Raw genomic sequence first — 22,076 nt, 5'->3', positions numbered from 1 at the left:
GCAGTTAAGACCAACCGCTAACGTTAGCTGCACAGAATTCCAGTTAGAGATGTGAGCTAACCTGTCATCTTCCACTACTACTGAAAAATAGTTTGTGTCTCTGGTGATGGGCGCTGACAGGATGGTGTGGTGGTGTGTAAAAACACAAGCCCTAGACTGGAATAAGTTGATGGAAGTTTACTTGAAGTTTGAGTGTGAAGTATCGTGAATAGCATACTTAGGAAAGTACATTTAAATGTGCATAATTACTGCTAATAATTAAATACAGATTTAGAATTGAAGTAATCCAAAAGTAACTGAAAGTAATCAGTTACATTCATTTAAAATGGTGATACTTGGATTAGGTTACTGATTACAGTTTTTAACAGGTAATTAGTAACTGTATCTGGATACATTTTTAAAGTAACCCTCCAAACCTTGTTTATAAATTCTCTTTCTATTTTGCCTTCCCTACATTGTAAAGGCATGCAAAGAATGCTCTGCAACACCCCAGGGTGAGAACTGTAACTATCATCATGTATAAAGGACAACTGTGGTCAGTGATCACTTCGGATGATTACCCTGTTATTGACAAGGCCACACTGCTCCAGCGCCGTCTCCACTCTCTTTTTATCGGAAAACATCTTGAGGATACTGAAAGACAGAGATCAGAGAAATAACAGTCATTATCTAAAGTTCTCGACATACAAATCAAACACTGACAACAGAGTCTGAAAGGATTAGATTCACAGAAGTGACAATAATGACTAAAAGTGTGGGTCAAACATCAACACTAGCAGAGATAAACCAGAGGTAAAGTAAAATAGAGGTGATAGCGAAAGTGGAAGAGAGACAGAGAAGTGGAAAGGAAAGAAGAAGTGGAAGGCGGTGGCATTTATAATTCTGTATAGAGTTTAAAAAGTGGTTGATGTAGGCGTTTTCTCACTTCTTCACTGGAATCTTCCCGTCCTGATTCACCTGCAGCTTTAATTTAGTGTACCTGAAACAGACAGAGACACAGAGAGATTCACTAATCATGATCTGAAAATCTACTCAAGTCAAGATAAGACACACACACACACACACACACAAGTCCTTACGCTTTGAGAAGGAAGGTGTTCCGTGATGAATTCTGGGAAAGTATGTTTGTGGCCAAAGTGAACAGCTCATCCGTCCAAATCTAGAAACGCAAACACACACACACAAGAACGAGATGATAAAACCAGGTTTGTTTGACTGTTTGTCTGATGTTAAACTAAGTAACACATTTTTTATATACAATATACAACACACACAGGAAATAATCCCTCTTTACAGCTCCTAAACAAGCAAGCGCACAGGCTGCTATGTTAACATCGTAAAGTGAGTAATCAGCATATGGCCTGAGGAAAGAAGGAGACAAGTTAAGGAGGAAGGAATGAGAGGTTAAAGAAAGGAAAGAAATGAAGGAAGAAGTTTTATATGCTAGTGTAAATAAAGGGTTAGCGGATGATGGGTGTGGTTTCAGTGGTTACCTTGGCTGTATCTTCCTGCATAGCCTGGAAGTTAAGGAAGGAGGTATTGACCAGGTCGTTGCCATGGACGACGGTTACCAGCTTGCCTTCAACGTTGTCGCCCTTACCGAATCCGAGCACCTCCCGCAGCTTTGGGTCCTGACACACAAACACAAACGCACTTTTATATAGTTTCATTATTTAATTCTTAGTGTGCACAACACTGTTATTTTTTGTGTGCATACTAAGTCCACATCCTTCCCGCTCCTCATATATCTGCATCTCCTGAGCACAGTAAATGTGATGCATGTGGTGTAGCACTCTGATCTAATTAACCAAACGACTCTTTCCTCCTTTTTAGACCACTCTTTCTCCACCAGCAGCTCTCTCTATCAATTATGCATTCTCTCCATTACTCGCTCTCTATCGGGTCCCTCTTTTATTTCAATTAAATAAATTAACTCAGAAGGCTGTTTATCAAGAAAAGTGCTGCCAAAGCCACGGACAAGATGTACATTTTCATCAAGTATAGCCATAGTTTAAAGGGTCAGTTCAGTCAAATCATAAACAAAAAAGTATTTTTTTTAAGCTCAACAGCGACTCTTCCTTCCAAATGATCCTCCACAGACCTCACTATTAACAGTTTTATTTGGAACCACTCTTTACCAAAGACGTAGTCCTCATAAAGTGGTGTTTATGAGTGTGTGCTGGTAAATCCAGAGCAACAGGAACACTGCTTCTGGATATTAGTGTTGTTGAACCCTTTCTAACTGCATCACCAGAATGTTCAGCCAAGATGTAACACAACATCAATAATATATTATCATCTTACAACAAATATTGATCGGGTGTTCTTTTTAAAACCATAGCTTAAAACCAAACCATTGCTTATTAACACATCAGTCACATAAATAGCAATGTTAGCAACCCCTGGAGTTGTGTGTCTGGCTACCTCATATATAAGTCTAAAATTCACTCTCCGTTGAGCTGTGTTGTGGTCTCCACCAACTCCATGGGGAAATATCTCACACTTTAGCTGCTAAATGCAACACAATGTTAACCAACTAGTTGCTAATGTTGCCTTTCTCATGTTTCTTGCTAGCCTGTTTTTTCATAGCCTGAAATAAGATGGTCTGGTCTACGGAGCATTTCCTGTTTGCGTCACCAGCTGTTCCCGCCCTTACCCTTGTGTCACCAAGCGCCTCTCCTGTCACCTAGTAACAGGTAGCTACAGGGCTAACTAACTAGCATAACTAACGTCACGTAACTTAACCTATTATTAACATGTGTATCGCTAGCTATTCGCTTAAGTTGAAAGCAAAAACTTTTACATTTAAACGTTTATTCCTCGGCCGCCATCTCGTTTGAATTGGCACGCAATCAATCTTGGGATATGTTGGGCCGCAAAGGATGCACCCATTGGATCCTTCGTGGCCAAGGAAAAGGAGGACACATTTGTCAGCCGCATCTTACAGCCTACAGCCCGCCACTGTAATGCAATCAGCCTTTAAATACATCCTTCGAAGGATGCAGTCTCAGGATTGGGACACAGCTAAAGTGTACAGAAATCAGCTCTATGTTGAGGCTGTAAATTAAACTGATTAGAGACCAAAGTTGCAGAATGTACAACCAAAACAGTTCCATCCATTCATTATCTACACTACTTATCTAGTTTAGGATTGTGGGGTAGACCCTGGGCTGGTTTTCAGTCAATCACAGGGCTGACACATAGAGACAGACAACCTTTCAAGCTCACATTCACACCTACGGGCAATTAAGAGTCACCACTTAACCTAACTAGCATGTCTTTGGACTGTGGGAGGAAGCCGGAGTACCCAGGGGGAACCAACGCAGACACGGGGACAACATGCAAATATCACACAGAAAGAGACCCTAGGCCTGACCAGGATCCAAACCAAGGAACCCTGAAGCTAAGACGACAAAACAAAACAAGATACCATGAAATTAATCTTTAATTTGGGTGAACTGTCCCTTTAAGCATTTAAACCACTCTGATCACATTCTGATTTTACTAAAGGTGTCCTAAAGCCACATTTCGTTGCTACATAACAGTAATAGAACTCAGTTTTTACACAACATGTGGTTTTTGTTACTTGATGGCGAAGGTTTTATTGCAAAAAGGCCCCAACTCTTACATACTGATTAAAAGCAGAACCAAATCATGTCATTCATTGCTTTAATTGAACTAAAAGTAAGTAATATATTGAGCAGTAACTCGATCTTTTGTTATCTTTGACTGATGTCATCCAGCCTGCACTCTGTCAACACATCCATATGTTTGAATTTCACCACTGATGCCCTGCTTTATATCAGTCTCCGCCGGCCAGATCTTCCCTCTTACACAATGACTTCCTTGCTAACAGTCGCTGGTTATATCACTTCCTGTCTGACGGTCCATCTGTCAACAGGCTCATTAGCACCTTTGAACGATCAGCTGAGAGAGGAAGCACACGCATGCAGTGGACACACACATCTTTTGGTGACAGTCACACTTGAGCATCACTGTTCAGAGGACAAAGTTATCAACAGCAGGAGGTGACAGCTTCTTTTTCCCTCTCTTTCCCACACAGACACACACAAAAACAAACGCACACACATATTACCAACCTTTGGTTGTTTGGCGTATTTTCCTGTTCTGGTGTCCCTGATAGTGGCCATGTCCAGGATCTCCACCTCCTGAAAGACACACAGACGTCAGTCAGTCCCTTGGGCAGCAATTCAACATCAGCATCATGGCATTACATCATTTTGCTATGATGAGAGATCAGCTGTGATGCTGTGAAGAGTGGCAGTAGTCATAAAGTTTTGCGGACAGCATTCTAAATTTTACCACATATTAGTGGTGTTGTTCGTGAGATGGAAATGTCAATCGCTTGGTTGATCGACAACTCTGGTACGGACTAAAATATCTCAAAGACTATTGAAAGGTTCGCCACAAGATTTTGTACATTTGACATTCATGGTTTGTAGATGATGTACCCTAATGCCTTGATTCCCATGGGGTTGATTGAGTGGATTTACCATGAAATCAAATAGATATTTTCTAAAACATACACTTGCCCTTATTGTCAGCCTTCTGCCAGTATCTGGCCCAACAATGACAAAAGGTTTTGTAGGTATTCTTAATCAATCAAACAAATAAAATTTGATTGATTGATTGATTGAATTACATTTTAGCATTTTTAATTTCTTGGAAAACCTTTAAAAAACGTTGCACTCATGGGATAATACAAATACCCATCACACACAGGACGTACGAACTAGCTAGCAGTTATGGTTCCTCACTATTTGTGTTTGAATGTTCTCACATTCAGCACTATGGCTAGCGTTTATGCCAATCAATATCCTTAACGAGCCCCTCCATAGCTTCCTGTTTTTACAGGAAACATAAATATTGTGGTGAGCTAAATGTTTTGCAGTAATGAAGAGGACAATTTGCTTTCTTTAGAACAGCCAACTTTATTAGCAGTCGCAATGCAAAACACTAAGTTTTACACTGTCGAAGGGAGGGGGTCAGGATGGAACCCTCACTTATGGTACGCTCTAAAATTAGCAACATGAATGTGAAATAATAGCGTCTAAACACAAAGGCATCAACAAACACACTGTAACATGAAGCCCCTTTCCTACTGGCCTAGCTTAGAGCTAGTGTTCTCTCCAATATCAATTTAATATTGCTGTGAAAACATCTTCAAACAACTGGATATTATTCGGGTTTGTCACCAAAAACTACATTTAATTGAAATAAGGGGGCAAATGTGTTTGTTATATGGCTTCATAGACATTATTTTCATCTGCTTGCAACTCATGTAAAAAGCAGCCTCTAGAAAAGCTGTTGAAACAATAGTGTGTTTTTGAATGGATGGGAAAGAGAAGAAAAACTTGAATAAAGGCCTTTGTTGAAATTAATTCCTCAGGCTAGAAGTTTATGCTCCGTCTCTTCCATTAAATCCACTTTTATTTATCTTTTATCAGACTCTCCTGCTTCTCTAGACATAAAACACAACCGCTGACAAATTAACTGTGTGTGTGTGTGTTTGTGTGAGACAATGGAAAACAGAGAGACAGAGAGAAATAGGTGATATTTGGAGAGAACTGTGCACACACGCACTCAGATATCTTGGACATATCTTTGGAGCAGATTTGCATGAGTGATGCGGCGACACAAATACCCGTGTATGCATGCACGCACATGTAAACAGACAAAATACACATCGAGCGAAGAGGGGAAACTGTTATATAACACAGCAGCTAGCAAAGATAGTGCGGTCTGGAAGTGGAGACCAAGCAAAGACCAAAATGGGAGGGATGGAGAGTGCAGTCATAAAATGAGCCATAAACACAGAGGAGGACGCACTGTAAATATTTGTTTAGCTCTGCACTCATCCCCCCAAGCTGTCTTACTTTATCTGAGTCACCTGCATCTTATTTTTCTGCTCATCTTTCTTTCTATCTGTGTGTGATTTATGTGCGCCATAAAGGACATTTTCAGGCCAAAATTTACATTTTTTTCCTTTTTCTTAAGATGTTTCATTCATGAAAAAACATTAAATATTTATGTCTCTCTTCCTCTCATTCTTTGTCTGGATCTGGGACACACAGCCCAGATTTCCTCTCCAAAATTAACAACAACTCATAAAGTCACAGTCTTTGGCTGAAGTTTTGAAACTCATCTCTTCCACATTCCTCCTTTCCTTACTTCACTCTAGCTGTGATGTCATCGCCCTGCTGTCTGTCTCCTCCCCCGGGATAGGCTGTGAGTAATAAAGATCAGACCAATTGGATCAAACTCTGTCTCAAACTTTGTCCTCTGATTGGCCTGTGGAGAATAACTTACTTCCTGGGAGAATAAAGCGCTTCTGGGTCTGTGGGACACACACACATAGACACACATGCACACACACACACACCTCTCCCACAGGCCGTGGTTTCATTCTTGCCATGGTGACTCCTTGGAGACCACAGTAATGAGACTACAACTTTGCCTGCCGCTTGTGTGTGTGTGTGTCTTTGACAGTTAACATTTACTGACTTGCTCGCAATGTAAAACACACACACCCAAACACACACACGGGCACAGCAATATACTGACAGGCATATCCTCGACATGCAGGTCCCAACTTGAGAAACATCCTGACCTGTTGAGCAAGACAGGGTGTATGTGAGTGTGTAGGTGTGTGCGTGTGTGTATGGAAAAGGCTTGTAAGTCAGCGCACATTATACGCATGTGACACAGAAGCGGAGGCAATTCTTCAAGTACAAATGTGACAGCATGTGATCAGGAAAATGTGTGAATGTGAAGTGAAACGTGTGTGTTTTTGCACATAGTTGTGTATCTGTGGAGTGTGAAGGTCGGTCATCTCTGCGCACATTCCTAACATATTCCGGCCTTCTGCTCAGTTAGCGTGTGTGTATCTGTGTGTTTCTGTGTGTAATATTTAGCTACTCATGGCAGCTGTAGTCCTCCCGTTCATGTGTCAGTGCTGAGCCCAAACACAGCTCGCTCCATTTATCACTTCAGACTCGGCTGCAGGCTCATTATTGCTCCAAATGAGACGGGATGAGAGTTTTCCAGGAGTCTTGTTGTGATAAAGTGCTACAATTGACTTTAATTGACTGTTTTTGGAGGCGGGAAAAAAATTCCCTCAGTAGCCTCAAGTATTTCAGCCTCAGATTGTGGTTTCCTACATTTCCCAGAATGCACTCCCATAGTAATTGTAGGCAATGTTGTGAACGTGTTGCCCTTGTTGATTACGTAGGCAGGTAGCTAAAAGCAGTTTTTCTAGGTGAGATAACAAAGAATGTGCTGCCGCAATGCATTCTGGACTATTGAGTTTAAGAGAAGCCCATCAAAACACTCTGGATCAAAAGAAGCAATACCAACATCCTTATTCTTAGAGCTCTAAATGTGTTGTGTTTTCTCTTCTATCACCTACAAATATCAATATATCTTGTGTTACAAATCAGTCCGAAAAAAACGTTTAAGATGAAAAACTTTTGGTGTCATTCCGCCATGAAGTCACTGCACCTTGCCAAGAAATAGTCCAGCGTATAACCCCCATAAAAACAAAACATTTTACTTTGACACTTTGGTTCTTGCATAAATAAATGATAGATAATATATAATATTAATGAGCTTTAGAAAGATTTTAAAGAGATTTGGTTACTTTGGGACAAAGCCAGGCTAGATGTTACCTCCTGTTCCCAGCCATTATGCTAAGCTAACCAGGCTTACAGTCCTTATATACCTAAAGGGCAGATATAAAAGTGAATGGTAAATGGACTGTACTTATAAAGCGCATCTAGTCTTGCGACCACTTAAAGCTGCTTTTACACTACATGTCACATTCACCCTTTCACATAAACATTCACACACACATAAAGTGCCCAACTGTCAATCAATTATCACATTCACACACCTATGCCATCAGGAGCAATTTGGGGTTCAGTATCTTGCCCAGGACATTTTGACATGTAGACTGAGGGAGCTGGGGATCGAACCACCAACTTTCTGATTGAAAGACGACTGACTCAGCCACAGTCGCCCCTAAAAGTTGTATTTATCTTTTCTTTTAATTCTCTGCCAAAAGGTAAATAAGGGTCTTTAAGAAAACAAATTAAAAAAGCCTTTACAACCTGGCAGTCTTAATGAAACCTTTGATGCTGTGCTGCATTTGTGTGCATATGTAGTTTTTGATTGGACGATAATTATTAGGTCAGTCTATGTTTAGTAACGAAACATAAGTACAGCTAATGTGAAAGTGATTTGATTATGCCCACGTTCACTCACTCCTTTCCTTCCTGCATTTCTTTGATTGACTTTTCACTTCCCCTCCTCCCTCCTACCTTACCAGTGTCCTCTCTTCGTTTTCTTAAGGTTAAAATATGAAAGGGCACCTAAACAATTAAGAGAGCACCACTCCTTTCCTCTGACGCGCCCACGTGTGCGTTTAAAGATCACCTCGGCTAAATATGTCTCAAATGACCAATCACAGCTGCTATCAAATGGCACATGATGACGGCATATAGGAAACTGATCCTGCTGGACACGCACACACATACACACAGACATGAACAGTGCCAGGACAGCATGCGTCTCCACCCTCTATTGCTTGGCTGTAACCCAACTGGCCAATCAGAACAGAGGAGAGGTCTTAATATACTTTAAAGGACAAGAAAACATCGGAGAAGTGGAACAAAGAGACCTTTGCACTGTTTTACTGCCGCAATGGGAGAGTTGGCAAGGTGTTTATAGAAAGAGTAGAAGGGGGACACTTAATACCCCTGAGAAGCACGGGACAACTCAAACTTTGTCTCTGTGACACCTTGTAATATTTCGATGGCATCCCACGCTCCTTTTCTACCCCTCTTCTGTGAAGCTCCCTCTTTATCTGTTTCTCCCTCTCTTTTTTGTCTTTCCTCTCCACTTTGTGGACACTAAACATTTTAGCCATCATAGCTAACACATTGATCCAAAGTGGTTCTGACTGAGAAAAAAAGAAAGAATAAAACATCAAAGAGATAATTAAATCCAAATGTATGAGAAAGAAAAAAACATTATTTATAAGAGGAGACAGAAAAAACATTAGACATCAATAAGAAGAAAGCACACATAAACAACACGGTCATAACAAATGTCTCCAGGCGCACATAAATACAGGCCCAACACACAAAAACTAAAACAAAACTAAAATAGTTGCTGTAATCATAAATATTTCACAAAACACAAACACACACCACTCGGATTGAAGTTAAAACTGAAACCTTCGTGTGCAGCCACCCACACACACACACACACACACACTGAGGACACACACGATAGACAAAACATGAAAATCTGACAGAGACAGCAGGAACAACATATCGTTATATGTGAGTGTGTGTAGTTTAAAGGAATACTTTTGGAAAATATTCACTTTCAACTGTTATTCTCCTTCTTGCCAAGAGTTCGATGAGAAGTTCAATATCAGTCTTGACCTGTACAGTGATTTTGAAGCTAGAGCAAGAAGGGAAGTGAGAGTTGTTACGGCAAAGTCAAATGGAGCAAGACAGAAAGTAGACGTTTGTAAATAGGGTTTAACCGTTAACTGACAAAACACAATTTGGCCAATAAATACTCTGCTACTAATGAGTTAAATGGTTAAAAATAATGTACCAAAATGTATTCAAACAAATTATGTTTCAGGTAAAATAATAATAGAATACACTCTATTTTTCTAGCTACATACATAAGTGTAAGAAAAACACTCACTCTGGTTCTATGTCTGCAAAGTAAAGAAAGGGCTAAGAGGAAGAAATCATGACTTTAATCTTGTCGGTAAGGGGTTAATGATCAGTTAACAAATGTCATCAGTTAGAAGAAAAAATCCTAGTTGTAAAAATGTCAGCAGTCACTACCTTAATCCAACATTGTACAGGAAATCTATGGCAGGAGGTCAAAGGTCAAAGCAAAAGAAACATTGGCCTGGTTTCTCATCCAAATAATTTAAGCTTAGCTCCAGCTTAGTTTAAAACCTGTTTAATCAACTCGTTGATCGTGTTTCTGGCCTCATGTAACTTTGTTTTTAGTAATGTTGCGTCATTTCACTTTCACAACTGATTTGGTACAAAGTTAATTATATAGGTGATAAGTGATACTACGAAAATAAGATTTAATTTTTAATAAACCAGAGTTATTTATTTCACTTCAATTACTAAGCCCCTCATACACACAAACACACACATCTGCAGTTTCATTAGCTGAGAATAAAGATTAGCAAAGTGCTCATACTCTGACACAGGCACACACAAGCATCTACTAAGACAATGGAATCGATACCGTGGAGTGTCTCAGTTCTTCATAAGGTGAAGAACTGAGTTTCTCTGCTGTGCGTGCGCATGTGTGTGTGCACGTGTGAAGGGAAGTGAAAATAAATACTTCTTTGCCATGTGCTCTGACAGATAATGTCAACAAAATATGAAACATGTGATCGAGCAAGAAGGAGAAAGAGGGAGGAAGCTGTCACATTAATGACTGACACACTCAACTTCCCCTGCCAACCGCTTACTGTGTGTGTGTGTGTGTGTGTGTGTGTGTGTGTGTGTGTGTGTGTGTGTGTGTGTGTGTAAACCCCTTGTTCTGAGTTAATTCCTTGGGGTTATTTGACTTGAGCCATGGAGATAATCTCTATTAGATCTCTACTTATACCTGCCAACAATCGTTCTACTACAATTCAACTGGCCCACTTGTACACACACACACACACACACACACACACTTTGGAGTTACTTCCCGGCCTGGCGTGTACATAGACCCAGTATTACCAATGGATACAGTGCATCAGTGGAAGGCAATTTAGTTAATCAAAATGATGATTTAAAACAATTGGGGCGGCTGTGGCTTAGTGGTGTAGTGGGTTGTCTTGTCAGCTAATATTTTTTTCAATTAAGAATTATATCAATGTTTGGAAATTTCTTGCTTACGTGAAAAGATTCTTCACATTCTCATTTCTGGTCACAAAATATAAAGCTACCGTCTAACCTACTAACTAACCTGCTAATGTTTACTTTAGCTTAGCATAAAGACAGTAAACAGGAGTTGGTAGCTAGCTTGGCTCTATCAGAAGGTAACAAAATTAGCCTAGTATGACATTCATTTGACATACAAAGTGTAATAAGTCATTAGGGAGCTTTAGGATATCGTTTTAACCTTGAGACAGAGCTAAGTTAGCTATTTATGCTAAGCTAAGTCCTTTGACTGTATATCTGTTATATTCAACATATTTGAGTGTGGTATCTATCTTCTCAGCTAACTATCAGCAAGAAAGGAAATTAGTATATTTCCCTACATGTCCTACTCATTTAAAAAAAAAAAGGCATTAATCAACAGTTAACAACTCTTGTTGAGGCACTACTGAAAACCCAGTCCACCTACATTCATGACATACACTTATATTAGACCGAGATGGTTCAAACCACTTTCACTCCTCCACTAAATATGTGGCGACAGCAGAGCAGCCCCAGGGGTGTTTGTTAAACGCACTAAAGTAAATGTTTGTTTTTTGGTTTCTGGGAGTGTCCCGCCCCCAAATCTAGTCAAGGTATGTGAAATCAATTCCACACCATTAGAGGCTAAATTGGAGTTCTCTGACGACTCAATTACATCCCTGGGGGCAATGTCTGCAAGGCAAGGTGTAATTGACATGACCTGTACACCTAAAAAAAGAGGGAGGGAAGGAAGGAAGGACATGAACAGAGAGAGAGGAATTCAGGGAAAAGGGGAAATGTGGAGGAGTGGGAGGAGGACGAAGAGCAGGGAAAGAGTGGGCAATGAAATTACCCCAGAACCCCCATCTCCCTCGTCTGCGTAGCTTCCTGCCCACTTTCCCACGCTGAATGAGAGAGTGGGGGAGATTAGAAGTGTTGTTGCAAGAAATTAAGGCGCAATAACTCTGGTAGGAAGGGACCATGTGAGAAAATGTATGGATACGATGACGAAGAAGGAGAAAGAAGCAGAGAGAGGGAGGGATGGAGGGAGAGAATACAGAGATAGCAGGGTGGATGACAAAGTGAGTGAAAAGATGGAGAGCAGAGAGGGAGGAAGTGTCATCCTTCAGTTTATATTAGCTGAACAGCTTTTGCCTCCTCTATCTGACGGCAACCAGCTGCCCCAAGACAGAGAAACATGGGGCAGTTAAGGTGGGACAGAATGACAAATTGAAGGGGGATGAGCAGTGTAGAAACAGGGAAGGATCCAATGGCATAAGTGTGAAGAAAAGGATAGCCGAATTAAAACAGAAGCAGGGAGGATTAGCCACAGAGCCTGGTGCATCATCCCCCTGTGGCAGGTGAGGCTGCCCTCCACCAGGACCAGCGCCGCAGCACTAGAAAGTTGACTCTGTTAGTTTAATTTAGCTGACAAATCATCTGGTCTGGCAACGGCATGGTGGAAAATGTTCAACAGGGACAAGGTGTCATGATTAATATCTGGCCTGGTTCGGCCTGCCAGACTGTGCAGTGGGGAGCAGGCTTTACACAAGGTTTAAAAACCACACTAATCATCTAACCACAGTGTTACATCTTGTCTATTCTCTGTAACCAAGACATTTACTTTCTAGTCAATGAGGTGTAAGATGAAATACTGGATAAATGGGAAACCCCTGATTCATAGTAAACACAGCTATTTAGCACAATTATCTGCAATTCAGTGCAAACAGCAAGAAAATTATGAAGTATTGAAACTAAAATATCAATGAAAACTGAGATTCACTTATGACTAGAGGTTTGTCGAGTCTGAGGTCAGGATGAAAGGGAGGCTTGTTCCTCTTACTCCTCTTACTGCCCAAGGGTATTTCAGCAGGTATGGCCACATAAGCGTATGAGAACAGGCTTCTCATTTGTGCGACTGTGCTGCCACAACTTTAAACAGCAAAAAGAACAAATATTTAAGGAATACTGCACTGAAAGTCAGCTGGACGACATATTAAATAAAGAGATGAAGTTTGATATGGTGACCAAAAGTCAAAAACTAGAATTTGTCAATTAGGGTTGCCCCCGACTACGCTTTTTCTAGTCAACTTGTAGTTCTAACTTTAAGTAGACTTTAAGTTGTTGCATGCTTATGATATGAATTTAATACGCATTTTTGGGGGCATCAAATACTGTACAACATTACAGAGAAATAAAAAACCATTATAGTAGGCATTTAAAATATTCATTTAAAAGCGCTTACAAGGCAAGCAGCCTGTAAATGTGGCGATATCAAAAGCAGCAATGATTCTGAATGTGTCAGAAAAAACAGGAGACAAAAAATTATTTTCGACTTAGTATTACAAAGTCCCTCCCCGTTTTTGTCCTCCGAACTGTAGATGAGAGACCACTTTTTTTGCAGATTGGAGCAGCTAACTAGGGAAGAATGGTCTTAAGACATTTTGGCATCGTTGCATAGTTAAGATAAGAATCCTTTATTGGTCCCCAGAGGGGAAACTCAACAATTAAACAGGCAAAGTGGCAACCAAAGCATTGGCTCCACTGTGTCTGCAGCAGATCCTCGTCCTTTTCTATTGCTAACAGAAAGGAGGAACCACGTCACATGGATATGCTACCTCATGGCCATCCCTAAGGGGTTAAAGGGAAGGCTTGGCAAGTCACACTGCAAATAGGTCTCTCAGACAGCAGACAAGTTTGAGGCTTTTCCCTTCTCCAACTAAACGACCAATTAAATCTGTCTTGTGACTCATTTCTTCTAATGTTTGGTTGACTAATAGGAGGAAGCCTCAGAGTCAATTAGGGGTGGGAATCGCAGGCTAACTCATGATACGATTCGCGATATGTGGCCCACGATAACGATAATATCGCGATACAGCAATACATGTCCAGATGTATATAATGTTGCAGGAGTGGTTTAACAAGTTTCTTTGGACCTTTGTTTGGACTCTTGGTCACCACTGGGTTCCACTGTGGCTGCTGTGGAGTCAAACCTACTACAGCTGCTGCCTCCACAACGGAACAATCAACAAACTTTCAGCCTACCCCTTTAATCAACTCGTCAATGTGAAATGATCAACAGCTCCGGTTTAAGATCCATCTCAACCTCTTTAGAGAACCCTTTCACCCTTCTCCTCCATCTGTCACAACACTGCCATCTCAACCTAAAACATCTAATTTAGGTTGCAAATGTAAAGAGGAGGTGGAGGCGGGTCTAGGCCAGAGGACATAAAAAGGACACGCAGCAGGATTAGCAGGAGGGAGCAAGCATATGTTGGAACAGATGTGTGGATTTGGGATGTGCCTGTGGATCTTGTGTTACCCTCTGCCACTGGCATGCACTTTGCGTTTAGCTTTTAGCTTCAGAAAGACTCGATGCAGCAACCAGCATTGAGGATGTAGCGGTGAATTGGGTTCATACTGGATATTCTAGTCCCTTAGAGGTCAATGAAAGGTCACAAGTCCTAAACACTTGGATATAATAGATTATCCAAATATGTTCTGTTTGGAACGACTACAGCAGTTTAAAGTTTAAAGGAAACTAGTGAAATACATACTGTTTAATTAAAGCGACCGCTTGGAACAAACCTGCCTTCCAATCGCATAATTTAACAGACTGGGAGCACATCTCTTAAAGGTGCTACATCAAACACTATCAAACATGTTACACTAACATTTAGCACAGCCTATATGTTATGTTGCCGAGTCCCGCTGTCACTGCTTTTAAATATTTTTATAAAATCCGACCCCTGTGTACCCGACTCGATTTATTCCCGCAGAACACCCAAGGGATAACAACCAATATAAATCACAACTGTAGCTGCTGCTCAGTTAGATAAAGTTAACTCTTTCAAGTAAAAATTTGCAATTGATCATGTTCGTGACAACTTTATCTCCAAGTGTAAATAGAGGAGTGATTTTAATAGTCTGGACTTGAAAGACAAAAAGACCAAACAACAGTGAGTAAAAGAGAAAGAAAAACAGTGCAGATTGGTGCTTGTTCGGGTGTGTCTCCTTCTTTCACTGCCAAGCCACTGTGTCTAAGTGTGTGTGTGTGCGTCTGTCAGCGACAGTTGGTTATCGCCACTGACTCAAGCATTATGGGAAAATTCTGGACACAAACACACGTCAGAAGTTGTATGTACACTGCCCATTACGTAACGATGGAGAGAGGGAGATAACAGAGAGAAGAGGGGAGGAAGTGGAGAGATGTCAAAGATTAGAAAAGAGGTATGGAGGAAGAAAATGTTAGGCACAGCTGACCGGTCGAGGAGGAAGAATATTGTTCTCAAACTAATGACATGTTGGAAGAAGTGTAGAGTTACGTAAAGGAAGATGTTAAACAGAGTGAGGCCTAAGAAGAAGGTGAGATGAAACAGATGGTGATTAGTGAAGAGAAAGAAAGAGATGAAGGATGAGATGAGGAGAAATACCTGTACAAAAGGACAGATAATCAGATGGATGCACAGGAGGGGGGGGGGGGGGAATGAGATAAACCAGATTTAAGAGGAAATGTTTAAGAAAATGTGAGAAGGAAGAGAGTTAAAATAAAGTCAGAGAGGAATGAAAACATATGATGGATGGATTAAATGGGAAAGGGCTGGAACATGCTATGGGCTACACACTGGGGAACATGCATTGTCATTTAGAGACGTTCAAGATGGCCTTCTCTTTTAAACTATATTATTCAATATGGCCGTAAGTATGCTGAGCTTTTTCTTACATTTTCCATTATAAACCCGTTCACACTCCCTAGTTGTGAAATACAGCAGCGTGGTCAATGGCCCAATGTGTCAAAATAAGACACTGTAGGTTCCCCTCTAGCAGGACACTGAACTGAGTGCCGGAAATCTGTTCTGGGTTGCAATTGAGGGCGATGGATTGGTCAAACCAACACAGAACTTTTGTCCAAACCACAGGGGTTCGTGTCCTGTATGAAACGAATAGTCAATGTGGACCTCTTTTAAAAGTTGACTTCTGTTAAAGTTATAATCTTGAAGATCTCAGTTTTGTTCTCTTTGGCTGCACCTATGGCGATAATATGTAATTGCAGGAGCACACTTACTAGATAGTCAACCAGTGTGGCATGTGTGACACCCACAGTTGACTCCGGTTGTAACTCTGGATTTTTCTCCCTGACAGTCGCTTTCCTTTTCAGACTGTTTGCCTTCATCTTCATCTTTTCTTTGTTTGTTCAACCATAGTAGATTACTGTTTACTCGCAACACTTGCAGAGACTGGAAAAGCAGCTGCTTTACCCACAAGTGTGTTTGCCTACCCTCTCTGGCAGACCAACCACTGCTGGGTGATGGAAAACACATCACCAACTGGGCGCCACTTGGGATTTTTTCCGCAAAGGGTCGCCACAGACACCCAGTCCGTAATACTGTTTATGCAAAGGCTTTCATCAGTGGGCCATAGGCTCAATCACCATTGTGTTACCTTTTTTTCAGCGATAGATAGTGACTTAAAATGTTTATTTATTTAAATAAAAATCTTCAAGATTTTCACTTTAAAGCTACTGTAGCTAAGCTAATGTATGCTTGTTACACAACAAAGAAATGTTAATTGTGTCATATTGGATGCGTTAATCAACCTAGTCAAGTCATGTAACTACAGTATGTACAAAAAACCCAAACCACTGACATTTTTCCTAACCCTTTTTGTGCTTATACATAACCAAACTGCCACAGTCAACCATGTGTTAATTGTTGTTGACGTTCAAAGGCCATAAGAAGTGTGTTGTCACCAAGCTTTATCTAACCAGATGTTGCTTATTAATCATCGCTTATCTGACAGCTTGATTTTGAAAGTGAAACTGGACGTTGCACATTTATTATTGCTAATTATACCACAGAGCCATGCACACGCCAAACTGACGCTAGAGTGATAACTAAGGTGCTTCTCCACTCCAGGTTTTTTCCCCAGGAAGTAGGAACCTTTTGAGGAACTCTGCGTTTCGATAGCAGGAACCAGGGTCTAAATTTAGTTCCGGGGTAATTGATTTACCTCTTGAAAAGTCCCTGCTCGGGGGGGATAGTACTTTCCAAAGGTCCAGGAACTTTCAGGGCGGGGCCTTCAGTGCTAATCCTTTCTGATTAGTCACATCATTTTATTTCACCTGCCATGTTTAATTTTGCTTTGAGATTGTTTATCAGGGCTTTGCAGTGCTTTGAGATGGATGCTAACTGGCTAACACAAATGATGATACCGGCCCGTACGTTGCGAGATTTTTAATAACAGTGTACCTGTCCTAAATAAAAAAGTAAAAGCTGCATCCTTCTAACCTTGGCAGAAACAGTCGTACTTTTCTATCCTCACATCCAAAGATGAGCATTGTTACAAAGTTTCTGGCCATCCTTGCTTGCCTTGGCGGAGATTCTAAAAATCACTTAAACCAGGAGTGATCCAGTTCCACTCTCACAATGATCACAAAGTAAATATAATACATCATCACAAAGGGAAAGAATCCTTAAATTTAACTCCAGGCGACTTTAGTTTCAAACTCTCTATTGTTTGACGTATTAAAAGCAGAGCAGCCAAAATAAAAACTGCACTGGAGATCAAATATTTTGGGTCCCTCTATTCAGAGAAATGGGTTCCATCCAGAATACCCTTGTCATCTGTGTAAAGGCGTATTAACTGTTCTCATTAATAATAGCTGGATATCTGTGTTGCAGTGTCCTCTTTCTTTCCAGCTCTGGTTGGAAATCTCCTGGGGAGCCACAACGCTGAATTAAAGCATCACTCAAGTCCTTATTCATTCACTTTAAAATAGGACTTCTGTAAAGCCACAGTCCGGATCTTTACATTCAAGTGTGCGTCAAAGCACTGGCCACACACTTTAACTGACAAGTGATCTCTGGGAAAGAACAGTTCAAAAGCACAGCAGAAATGATTAAAAAAACAATTTAAAAGAAGCAATAAACAACTTTTTGGACATCAAATTGTTTTAAAAACTAAACATAAAAGTGAACTCCCATTATTAGTGACCCTGGTTCTGAACACATGTCTAAATACCCACAATTCCCCGTAATTGGCCTGGGTGGTCTGGATGTTTAGAGGCATATTTGATTTTCTGTGGCCGACAGCGAGCAGCTTTCCCGCTACTGCAGTAAGAATAGTGGCCACAATGCAGCTCAGTGCCGCCAACATTAACAAAGATGAAAAGCTCTAAGTAAGTAGTGACAGAAAAGCCAAACAGTGCGGCACATGAGGCAAATGAGGTGGCACCCGGTTTCCAGGGAGGCTGCAGGAAGCTGCTTTGACTTGGGAATTGTTTTAGCTCACAGATAAAATCTGACATGGTATTATGAAAATGAATCATTTACATGGCTTGATCCAAGAAAGCATCAAAGTCAGTTTTAAGAAGTATTTCACCTATTTCTGCGGCCACACTCACAAGAGTTCAGCCTGTTTCTGTTGTTCTTTTTTCCCCCTTTATTCCCAAGTGATTTAAAATAAAGCTTGTCTCACAAAGTTTGAAGTTATTGTATGGCTCAGCTACATCCCAACCCTGAACAGATTTAATGACTGACAGCCAGTCTTTTTGCTTAACAGTGTCACTGTTGCGCCTCAGGCACCAAATGGCCTATTATCTCAATGCCACACACACGAGCATGTGCAAGCTTAAGACATAAGGATGAAACGATTATTTAAAGCATCTGTCTGTAATGTGAGTGCATGAACACATGCTGACACACGTGAAGGCACACAGGATGACGTGTGCTCTGGCCCAAATATGTACACACACACACTTAGAAACAATGCAGTGATAATATTGGCTATAAACAGGTAATTCCATACATGCCTTTAGGATAAATAGACAGCCAGAAATAAAAAAAGAGGGGCAGTGTGTGTTTGTGAGTGTCAGTGAGAGAGATAGAGGAAAACACAGATGAGAGATAGGATGGGGGAGGTTGGGTGAGTTAATTGAGCTGCTCTAAAGTGTCATTTGATCCAACAGGCCTTGCAAAATGTTCTGAGTAAATTAACATCACACAGATATATTTACATGTAGGGGATGGATAGATTAATGGAAGGACTGCAGACAAAAGAAAGAGGGGGGAAAGGAAGATGGGATGGGATTTGTTTATCAACCATGGGAGGTTGATGGGAAGTACAGATTGATGGAGTGAAAGAGATAGATGACTAAAAGGATGAAGACCACAAAGACAAGAGGAAGAGGGGGAACAGACTAGAGCGGAAGCAAACAAGACCGATACAAATTGATAAAAGCCATTTTGTCTGAACTAATGGACCAGATAAATCCACAATAACAGACATAGAGATATGTGGTTAAGTTAACGGAAATAAACAATAAGCGTTTCATCCATACTGGCACCACGCTGGGGCATTAAAAATCCATTGTGGTCCACTTTAGAGTGGCCCATTTGTAATTGATCATATCTGTCTTTGCTTTGAGATAGGCCACAGTCCATTTGGCATGCTTTGAGACCAAGAATTGTGTGCGAGTGTGTGTGTGTGTGTGTGTTTGTGTTTGCCTCACCAGGTTGGAGCCTCCAGTCCAGTAGAGGAAGAATCCATCTGGGTCGACTTTCAGGGTTACCAGGGTGGGGTGCCCGCTGTTGGGCTCCTAGACAACAACAGAAATAAAGATGTTAAAGTGATGAATGCACAACAATAAAAGGGAGTGGGCTCCGGTTGCCAGGGTACTTAAATCAAAATTACTCTTAAAATAGCTTTATTACAAGTTTTTGTATTAACAGTTAAATGCTGATGTTTGGAACCATGGCAACATTGTGCTTGACCTCTGAATAGGTTGAATACAATTTTTCAGATGATCAGAGAGGGTATTTGTAAGCAGTTTAGCCATACTGTAGCTATAATTGAAAGTTAGCACAAACATATTGGTGAATAAAATTCTGAATTGAATGGGAAAACTACTGCATAAGTACAGTAGGTTTGAATCAAACCAGGAAGTCAGTTTGTGAACTCTGATGGATCTTTATGAAAGAGAGTTAGGGTAAACATTAGCTAAATGTTAGTTTAGACTCCTATTTTTGAGTCTGTGAATTGTTGAGTACAATTTAGTTTAAAATTTCATTTAAATAAAAACCATGCCATTCGGTTGTCCGTTTAAATCACTGCGTGCCATGTTGTTCTAACTAAACAAGGTTATATTGTTCTTTGCTAACGCTAACTGAAGAAAACTAGCAAGCGCAAGCCGTGCTGAACGGACAAGCAAGACACCAAGCTATCTGAAAAGGAATGAGAAAAAATACACAGGCTTTAACACTGTAGGTGGAGAAAGGGTGGAGAAAGTAGCTGTTTGCTGATTTAGTAAAAAGCAGCTACTTTATAGTTTTATAAACATGTCACTCAGTGAGGCAGTGGAAGGGCTAGTAAACAGAAGAATGCTAACGCTACAGTAGCCTACAGCTTAGGACAGGGCTACGTGGGTTGAATTTGAGCTGATAAAAAAGAAAAACATTTGGTTTGAATTTGTTGAAATTGATTTCTTTTTTAAAAAGGAATACTACAGAATATGGTCAATGTTATGAAAAGGTTGGAGAAAAGACTCAATTTAAGCACTGAATATTTAAGCCAGTTTGGCTCCTTGGACTCCTAAAGCTCTTGTTTCTGTTAGGTCACTTTGTATACTATTTAATTTAAAATTAAATGTAGTCTTCTTGTTATGTTGAACATGCTCTCTTAGGGGTCGTAATAGACATGAGCCCTGTGATGATTGTTGTTCAAAACGGCAATACGTTAGGATGAAACACGTGTATGCTGCCATTGTGGGATTGTAGACAACAGGAAAACAGAAGAGACGGTGATATTGTGTCTGTGTCAAGTGACGTGCAACAGCTGTTTTGATGCTGGAACCACACAATGTGGCCTGCATGAAGATCTCATTCATGTGAAGCATAATGAAGCCACAAGAGCCAGCGTAAACATGTCATTAGCATCATCATTTAGGGGTCAAATGCTAGATACCATGACCACACACACACACACACAAACACGCAGCTACTGGTTCTGTAATTAGTGGTAAGCTGTCATACTCTGGTCCAACAGACAAACATATTGTCCAGACATCCTGAGAAAAAGCAATGATGATCCAGATTGTTTGTTATTACGGTGACAGATGACTCATACACATGTCATCACGTGCATCGATATCAGAACCTACACAAAACCTTCCCACCAACGTACGTTCAGAAAAAGATACAGTAAAAATGCAACACAAAAACAACTCACCACCGACCACACTTTGGTATTTGTCAATGTGGGGGGTAGGACAAATAAAATTACTGCAACACGATATTAGCTGAGCTGATATAAAAGCGGTACAAACACAGACTGAGTAATGTTTGAATAATCATTCAAGCCTGAATGAATTCAAATTCTGCATATCAAACATGCAAATCAAGGTCTCTGAGACCTCAGCAGAGTGGGATCCTGAAGCAAAGAGAAGCACATAACACTATGTTACTACTTTACTCATGTACTGTATACTCACAATAATCATGCTTGGCTTGAATGGGGAGATAATGTTGGTAGGTTGCCAAACAGGGATAAACAGGTTTAAAAAAGCAATTTATAATTGTTAAAAGATACACTTTAAAGAGAAAATGTAAATTGTCCTTACTGTTAAAAGCTAATCATTCACATTTGAGTTGATACATAACAGGCATTATTATTCATCATGATAAAAAAATCAAGTGAGGAAGTTATCTCGCTGAAAACAACTATGATTAACAAAACAAATTACCTTATATTTATTGAACACATGACATTGGAAATAATTATATTGTTTTTTACCTAAATTAATGGCTAACTTACAAGGCACAGGTTACCTAAGGTTAGCATAAAGACTGGAACGGGTGAATAGCTAGCTTGGCTTTGTTCGAATGTAGAAGGATACAAGTAGTTTGTTTAAAACCTACAAAATACTAAGTGCAAAAAACTATTGTTATTTAAAAACGTTACCTGGCCAAGAAATAGTGTGGCACTTAATCTAACTAAAGCAAAAGTACCACTTTTGTTACATTCAAAGGGCCAGGCTGACAGTTTACAGTTTACAGTTTATCTTTAAGCTAACCTAAGCTAATCAGCGCCTAGCTTAACATGCTCAGGCTTACCTACACATGC

General features: G+C 40.4%; 1 protein-coding gene across 1 annotated transcript in view; it reads right to left on the bottom strand.

The window, feature by feature from the left end:
• Positions 1-22,076, bottom strand: part of plcb3 (phospholipase C, beta 3 (phosphatidylinositol-specific)) — a 54,827-nt gene that overhangs the window by 18,264 nt on the left and 14,487 nt on the right. The window contains exons 2-7 of the mRNA XM_069671839.1: positions 19,468-19,554; positions 4,101-4,169; positions 1,494-1,631; positions 1,080-1,159; positions 926-979; positions 561-633 (exon numbers count right to left, since the gene is read on the bottom strand). Coding sequence (XP_069527940.1) covers positions 561-633; positions 926-979; positions 1,080-1,159; positions 1,494-1,631; positions 4,101-4,169; positions 19,468-19,554 — 501 coding nt within the window. The remainder of the gene's footprint in view (positions 1-560; positions 634-925; positions 980-1,079; positions 1,160-1,493; positions 1,632-4,100; positions 4,170-19,467; positions 19,555-22,076) is intronic.

Source organism: Semicossyphus pulcher, unplaced genomic scaffold (genome assembly GCF_022749685.1).
Source record: "Semicossyphus pulcher isolate SPU_LCO1_2020_fin unplaced genomic scaffold, fSemPul1.0.p SCAF_21, whole genome shotgun sequence".
Taxonomy (NCBI): Eukaryota; Metazoa; Chordata; class Actinopteri; order Labriformes; family Labridae; genus Semicossyphus; species Semicossyphus pulcher.
Note: the sequence above shows the minus strand (reverse complement) of the source record. Positions and strands in the feature narration are given on the sequence as shown.